The sequence below is a fragment of the Diabrotica undecimpunctata genome, chromosome 9 (genome assembly GCF_040954645.1).
Source record: "Diabrotica undecimpunctata isolate CICGRU chromosome 9, icDiaUnde3, whole genome shotgun sequence".
In the NCBI taxonomy this organism is placed as follows: Eukaryota; Metazoa; Arthropoda; class Insecta; order Coleoptera; family Chrysomelidae; genus Diabrotica; species Diabrotica undecimpunctata.
The window spans coordinates 55,690,227-55,699,091 of record NC_092811.1 but is presented as its reverse complement, the minus strand read 5'-3'; the positions used below and the strand labels follow the sequence as shown (position 1 = coordinate 55,699,091).

The 8,865-nt window shown below is 33.4% G+C and overlaps 1 protein-coding gene across 1 annotated transcript; it reads left to right on the top strand.

Moving 5' to 3' along the window:
* The first annotated feature begins 458 nt into the window (after nucleotides 1–458).
* On the top strand, nucleotides 459–1,563 carry LOC140450823 (uncharacterized). The gene is made up of 2 exons (XM_072544497.1): nucleotides 459–1,048; nucleotides 1,106–1,563. Exons 1-2 carry the CDS (start codon nucleotides 967–969, stop codon nucleotides 1,561–1,563), a joined length of 540 nt encoding a protein of 179 aa, XP_072400598.1. The 5' UTR covers nucleotides 459–966.
* Nucleotides 1,564–8,865: the final 7,302 nt, after the last annotated feature.

The window sequence follows — 8,865 nt, the reverse complement described above, 5'->3', positions numbered from 1 at the left end:
GTATTATCGCACTTATGGACAGACGACAGATAATACCTTGAATGACATTTAATGTATTATGTTCGAAGTTACAAGATTATTAGTGTATTAAACTTCGTAATGTGTAGACCAGATTTAAATACCTGGCCACTGATTCGAGGAACACTGAGTAACAATTTCGGGGGCAGCATCGACAGACATACATTAAATAAGGAATTTTTACAAATAACAAAATACAAAAATGAAAATATTATAGATTTTTTGGCAAGAATATCACAACTCAAGTCAAGATTAGAAATTAAAATAAACTCAGAAGCGAATTTAAGTGCTGAACGGAAAACAATATTAATGGAACAAAATGAAGCAAACTCCATAGATATTATACTTGCAAACGTAGATAAGGAAACCAGAACGATTTTCGAAATAAAGGAACCAAAATCGTTTATATAAGCATCAGATATATTAACCCATTTTCGGCCAATGGTGCGTATACGCACCATTACCTTTTAGATTTTTTTTTTTTTTATTAAAGCATTTCAACAGAAAACCTCATTGCGGTAGTTTAATATACAACCTTTAAACATTTAATTCAATATATTATCTTTCTATTTTTATTGTTTCCTTGCTTTCTGTGAATTTTTTAATATAGTTCATGTTTACCATTTTAAAAATGCCTAGCCATAACTTTAAAAATAAACTATATGATACATTTTTGTTTGGACGCTTTTTATTTATTACTGTTCTGAAAAGATAAACAAATCTATGTATAAGTCATTTTTGGTGATAAGATATTTATTTTTCTAAGAAACAGATTGTCATTATATAGTGGTGCGTTAGCGCACCGTTGGCGGAATCTGTGAATAAGTACGCAGCAACTCGACAGATCTTGTCGGCTCATTCTTTAGTAGTTATAGTGGTTAGTTATGCGGTAGATTTCGTATCGACAAGAACTAAGTATACACGTGCTGTTTATTACTGAATTTAGCTATGCCAAAAAGACATATTTTGACCCATAGGGAGCTAGAAAGTGCGTTAGAAGAAATTGTTAATGATTTAGAAATAGAACGAGGTATGTTGATATAATTTTTTATTTTTCGTGTATAAATAACATCATAAATTTTGATAGGATTTGTGGATGCTGTCTATATACCACCTAATGTAGACGAGTTGACTGATGAAGAGGATATTGACGAGAATGTACTTATGAATGACGAATCAATTGATAAAGAAATAGCTGGTACCTTGGAAATTGAGGTTGATATCGATAATGACATTTGCGATGAGCCTGAAGAACCTGTGCCAGGAAAGAAAAGACGATTTTCTGGTAAAAAAGAGAGGGAAAATATAGAGTGGGAAAAAAAAGAAGTTGTTTATACCCATTTACCTACCTCAAATGAACATAATAGTCTACAACAAATAAAAGACGCACTGGAGGGCAAAACACCATTGGAAATTTTCTTAATGTTTTTTGACGAAGAACTTTTGACCATGATAGTTGAGTTTTCAGTAAAATATGCTCGTGATAATAATCGTCAGGATTTTAAATTTTGCATAAAAGACTTAAAAAATTTCTTGGTATTTTGATACTATCGGGTTACCACATATTACCGCAAACAGATTTATACTGGAGTTTGGACGAAGATAAGGGTTTGCCTATTGTAAGAAAATGTATGAGTAGAAATATGTTCAGGAATATCAAAAGAAATATCCATCTATCAAACAATGCAAATCTCAATCAAAATGATAAATTCGCAAAACTTCAACCATTTTTTGAAGCCATAAACGCTAGGAATAAACAGTTTGGAATATTCGCCCACAATCTATCGATCGACGAACAAATGGTACCCTATTTTGGTCGCCATTCCTGTAAGATGTTTATAAAAGGAAAGCCGGTAAGATTTGGTTTCAAGTTGTGGTGTTTGTGTTCATCAGATGGGTACTTGTTTACTTTTATACCGTACGCTGGAGCAAACACGGAAAAAGAAAAATCTCCACTTGGACTTGGTGGCCAAATAGTGATTGACCTTTTATCTGCACTTGAAAATCCATTGCACCACAGAGTTTTTTTTTGATAATTATTTTTCGTCGTATAAGCTTTTCGAAAAATTACAACAGATGAATTATTTTGCTACGGGTACCATTCGAGAAAATCGAACAAATAAAGCTCCTTTAGATGGGGTCGAAATATTAACAAAAAAAGACAGAGGAGCATATGACTATGCTTACAGTGAAAAATCCAAAGTTACTCTGGTTAGGTGGAATGATAATTCAGTTGTTACAGTCGCTAGTAATAATTTTGCTGTTCAACCACTTACAACTGCTAAAAGATACAACCGAAAAGAACGTAAAGATATCCAAATCCCACAACCTGACCTCATAAAACAATATAATAAATACATGGGCGGAGTAGATCTTCACGACAACGCCATTGCTAATTACAGAACAAATATACGAGGTAAAAAATGGTGGTGGCCTCTTTTCATCAATACATTAGATAGCGTCATAACTAATTCGTGGAAATTATATAGAATAGCAAATAGTTCAAATATGTCTCAATTAGAATTCAAATCTTATTTAGCAGTCTGTCTGATGAAATGTGAAGGCGACGCTACAAAAAGTACCAGCATTGGGAGGCCACCAAGAGAACCCGTTCCATCAGAAGTAAGATTTGATAAAATGGGACATACAATAACAAAACATGCCGATAAGACTCGAAAAAGGTGCAAAGAGTGTAAAAATCATACTATTTACCTTTGTATAAAGTGTAATGTACATTTACATGCAGATTGTTTTGAAAAATTTCACAATAGAAATTAAATTATTTTTTTTTGTTTGTACAAATTATGTTCTTAATAATAATAATGTCATAATTCAAACATTTTTGAAAAAATTCCAAATTTTTTTATACTTCTGTTACAAATAGCTCTCATTAACATAGAAAAATAAAACTTTACTAAAAATTAACGATTTTTTCTTATTTTGGCCAGAAATGGGTTAAACAGACAATTTTATAATGACCAAAGAGTCGATTCAATGAACTCTTCAAATAAATTTAAAGGAACCTCAATTTTAACATTTAAAATCAAATAGTCCAAATAATAACCAACAACACCACAATTTTAATCCACAAACTTTAATCATCGATATAACACACGATATCCATCTAATTCTAATTATAATCAATCAAATCACCATAAACAAAACAATCATATCAATTAGTCTAATACATCAAGGCAAATCTTTTCTAATTACAACCAATCTAATTCTAATCGTTACGATCAAAATAATCATTTCAATCAACCAAGTAGATCAAAGCAAAATTTTCCAAGTCAACCGATAAAAATTCAATCTGGACCTGTTCAAACCAAATTCTTTACAAACGAACAAGTTTTCGGAAAACCTAAAAAAGTCTTCGATCCAAAAAATTGTCCCAAAAATACATTCTCACCAGAACCAATGTCAACGACATCCAGAATCTCTTCCGGAAAACAAAAATTTTCCTTTATTCAGAGAGGCCCTCCAAACTTTTAATTTGAAGAACTTTATCATGTCACCTCGTGGGAATAAATAAGGGTCTAACCACCTTCTGATATCCCCGGGTGCTCTGTAGAGGGCTTCGAATATACTGTCGAGAGCTCCTCTACTTAAGTCCTCTAACTTTACTTAACTCTACTTAAGGACCGGAAAATAACTTTGGAAAATTTTAGACAAGATCATTTAAATGTTGAAGAAAAATAGATGCATTAAAGCTATTAGTGGAAAAATACCAAGATATTTTTCATAACCCTGAAGACAAATAGACTTTCACAAATTAAGTAAAACACAGCATTAAGACCACTGATTAAATTTCAGTGTATTCCAAATCATACAGATATCCCCACATACACAAGGAAGAGATAAGAAAACAAATCAATAAAATGTTGGAAGATGGAATAATCAGACCATCACAGAGTCCGTGGAGCTCTCCCATCTGGATTGTACCTAAAAATTAGACGCTTCCGGAAAACAAAAATGGCGAATCGTAGTAGACTATAGAAAAATAAACGAAAAAATTGTTGACGATCGCTACCCATTACCTTCAATTCAGGATATACTAGATAAACTTGTCAGATGCCAATATTTTACTACAGTTGACTTAGCTTCTGGATTTACACAGATAGAAATGGACAAAGAGTCTATTCCTAATACAGCATTCAACGTCGAAAATGGCCACTAAAAATATCTTCGTATGCCATTTGGCCTTAAAAAAGTACCCGCGACATTTCAAAGAGTAATGGATAACGTACTCAAAGACATTTTAAATAAAATTTGTTTTGTATATATGGATGACATAATAATATTCTCCACTTCACTTCAAGAACACATAAGTACAATTAGACAAATCAGAATTATTTTGCAAATATGTAGAATGTTTAGGACACGTCATTACCCCAGAAGGCATTAAACCTAATCCGAAAAAAGTAAATGCAAAAAAAATTTCCCATCCCAAAAACTGCCAAAGAAATTAAATCATTTCTAGGACTCATAGGCTATTACCGAAGATTAATAAAAAATTTCGCCAAATTGACTAAGCTGTTAACATCATGCTTAAAGAAGGGAATGCAAATCAAACACACTCCTGAATTTATAGAAAGTTTCGAACTTTGTAAGAACATCCTGATGAATGATCCTATCTTACAATACCCAGATTTCAACAAACCTTTTAATGTAACAATAGATGCTTCCAATTTTGGAATGTCACTACAGTATCACAGAAATTCAATATTATTTGTGACCATAAACCTTTACAATGACTTTTCTCCTTAAAAGAACCCAATTCCAAACTAATTAGATAAAAACTTAAATTAGAGGAATACGATTACCAGATTATTTATAAGAGAAGCAAATTAAACACAAACGCAGATGCTCTCTCAAGCCTGCTCTTGATCACAACGATATACAAGATATAAATATCAATCCCTACCATAATATCGCACCTCTGTTGCAATACCGCCACAACTCCGAAAAATTTAATTTTGGTTTTTTGGTCTAGAACATCTACAAAAACGTCAATTTATGTGGTGCAAAACTGCCACAAATCAAAATTCAATAAATGTCCACAGTATAATATAAAGTGTCTTTATGACATTTTAAAAATATTAAAATCACAACCTGCAATACTACCACATTATGAATTGCGGCAGTATTGCACAAGGAGATATCAGTCTAGTCGACACAATACCGCCACATTTTACTTATGGCGGTATTGCATCAGTCGTTTGGATTGTATTCAGTCTCATTTCCGTTTTGTTAGCGTGCACGTGTACTTTATTTTAGTGTTTTATAACCCGTTGTTTAGTAAAGTACAGTGATTTTAGAAAAAATGAGTGGATATTCAAGAGGAAGAATAATGTTAAATCTTGTTTAACAAGAAACTGATGAATATAGGAGCCTTAATAATAGTGTAGAGGTATGTAAGTGTTTCTAACCTAACAAAAATCTTTTACTACCTGCCGTTATTTGTGAACTACTTGTTTGTAAGGTGTTTTAGTATACATTTTTATATTACGCTAACCCGGTATCTATTTGAAACGCGTTTGTGTTATTAATTGTGTTATTAATTCTTATTCATTTCTGGTTTGCAGAATGTGGTCATAGAAAATATTGATAATAGCTCTAAGGTATTATTAGATGTAATTCAAGATTGTCCCTCCTCTGATTATAATTGTATGGATTCAGATATAGGAATCACAACAGAAACAGGGTTGGGGGTGCCTATTTTTACATCGAACGACAGAGATATCCCAGATAGCGATGTAGTTGAGACATACGCTGAGATGTTATGGAAACCTATATTATCACTGGAACTAAAGTTAGCAAATACTGATTCTGATCATCAAGCGATTGATGATCCACATGATGATTGTACGTTGGAACCTTTAGAATCAGAAAGGGAGTTATCAGATACTGATTCAGACAATCAAGCAAATGCTGATCACACATTGGAACCTGTCACATCAGAACAGGAATTGTCAATCACAAATTTGTCACCAGAAGAATCAGAACAAGTTAAGACAGGTAAGTTCATACTTTTATTTTTTACTCAATGCCATCTTATTATCCACAAGCTTTTGGCTTTGTCTGTTTGACTTGATCGACTGCTGTTTCAGATGGTGTTAAACGTGGAAACAGTGGACACGAAATATTAGAAAAAGACTTCGAAATACAGGCAAGGAACATACTAACGCAAAAGGTAATAATGTTCCTGCACGTTCTCTGAAACCAGCATGAAATGACAAATGTTCTATGAAGTGTAGAGATAAATTATCTGATGTTGATAGGCAGATGTTACTGTGCAAATTCTGGCAAATTGGAGATGTAACATAACAAAGGTATTATTTTCAAGACTGTATAGTTTCAATTGAACCGAAGTATCGATCTTCAGCTTGTAGTACACCAAGAAAATTAAACTCTTATGTTACTCTAAATTAAAGCTTATTATGTTCTGTTAATAGTGTAAAAATTAGAATCTGCAAAAAAATGTTTATGAGCACATTTGACATAGGTGACAGGTTCATTCGTAGTGTTAACCCTTAAGTACTAACGCCCCGTCTCTCAGACGGCATCGCTTGTCGAAAGTGGGATATCTCCCTACCTAAAAAATTTTGAAGGTCGCCTGTTCCTGACTTTTCAAGTTGGGTTGTTATTTATTAGTATTGAGATCGGCAGTTTGCTGCAGGTTGTTATTCTAAAGATATTTAGATTCAAAGTGTGATTTCCGTCTGATAGACGGGTTGTTAGTGTTCGTATTTATTTACTATTTATCTGAAAATGGATGAGGGACCCAGTACGTCAAAAAAGGTCAAATATGGGGATAAAAACTATGAGGAAACGCTTTTGAAATGGCTTGATGACGTAGATGACGACATAAGCGAAGTTGAATCAATTTGTGATGGAAATGTTGCTATTGACAGCGATCACGAAACGGAATCGGAAATAGAGGGTAAGTCAAATCTCTTGGAATTATTATGTATGTATTGTACTAAAGTTAGGTGTTACTCTAGTATGTGGTCTACCTCGAGGGTGCGATCTACCTGATGCACAAAATAATGATATGCAAGAAAAATCTTGTGGAAAAATTAATTATTCACAAGTAACAACTATTTTACATTTATTTTGGAGCAAAATCAATGTAAAATGAAATGAAAGTAAATCTACCTTGCCATGTTATTTGAAAAGAGGGGTTCATATTTGTGCATACCCTGGGAAAATATTAGGGTGTTATTTGCATATTAGTAAAGAAAATAAATTTGCGTAGTTTATTTTATATTCCTAAATAATAGTAGTATAAATGTTTATTGTACTTAGCAATAAACAGTTCGTCTACAATGGTGCCTTTCATTATTGTTTGCAAACCTTTCTGAGAAAAGAATATGGTGATTAGCAACACATGTATACAATACCAAAAAAAACAATCTTTACAAAGTGAATAAAACGGATAATGTTGAAGAATTATTTATTGAAAGTATTGATATGTAAAATTAAAATAGAAATTCTTATGATTTATGCGTTTTGTTCACTTTGTAAAGATTTTTTTGTCGAATACAGCGTATACACCGCATCCTTGGATAGACCGTAAGCTATAGTAGAAACGCGACGGCAGACCGCATAGTATACCATTACCTAAAGTTCTCTTTTTAGTTTCAGAAAATGAAAATGAGGTAGAACAGGCTTGTAGAGAAGATAATGTTGACCAAAGCAGTGAAGAAGACGATCCAGAGGAGACAGGGAATTATTTCTATGGTAGAAATAGATACAAATGGTCAAAAAATCCTCCCACTTCAAATAGAGGCCGGCGTCCACAGCAGAATATAGTTTTACAGTTACCTGGATTACGCCCTGCAGCTAAAATTGGAGATAGTGCAGACCTTTTGCAGGTTTGGAAGTTATTATTCAGTGATAATATTTGCAACATAATTCTTAGATGGACGAATGTGAAAATCGGCAAAGAAAGAGCCAAGTACAAAAATCAAAATTCACCTTCTCTCAAAGACCTTGACATGACAGAACTTCACGCATTTTTGGGATTTTTAGCATTTACATGCTTATTTAAATCAAACAATAAAAACCTAGATACTATTTTTGCTACTAATGGAACTGGTAGAGAAATAATGAGATGCATTATGTCAAAAGAGAGATGTGCGTTCCTTTTGTCATGTTTGCGATTTGACAATCCCGAAGACAGAAATGAGAGAATAGTGTTGGATCCAGCAGCACCGATTTCAGAAATTTTTAGTGAATTTATTAACAACAGTCAGGCATGCTACACTGTGGGAACTTCAGCCTGTATTGATGAGATGCTAGTGGGATTCAGAGGTCGATGTCGCTTCAAAATGTACATACCGAGTAAGCCCGTAAAGTATGGTATAAAAATTATGTGTTGTACTGATGCTCGAACTAGCTATTTATTCAATGCTTATATATATACGGGAAAAAATTCTGACGGTATTGGACTTACAGAGGAACAGAAAAGATACAGTAAGCCGACACAGGCTGTTATGCGCTTAACTACTCCTCTCTATGGGACCAACAGATCTATAACCTTTGACAACTGGTTTACATCTATAGAACTGGTAGAGGTATTGAGGAGTAAAGGTCTAACTTGCATTGGAACTCTCCGTAAGAATCGTAAAGAAATTCCTCCTATCTTCTTACCCACCAGACGACGAGAAGTGGGAACGGCAATTTACGGATTTACAAAACACATTACTTTACTTTCACACACAACACATAAAAATAAAGCCGTAATTTTGGTATCATCATCTCATCACGCAGCCACTAAGGATACAGATACTAAAAAACCACACATAATAGTGGATTATAATTCAACAAAGGGTGGTGTCGATT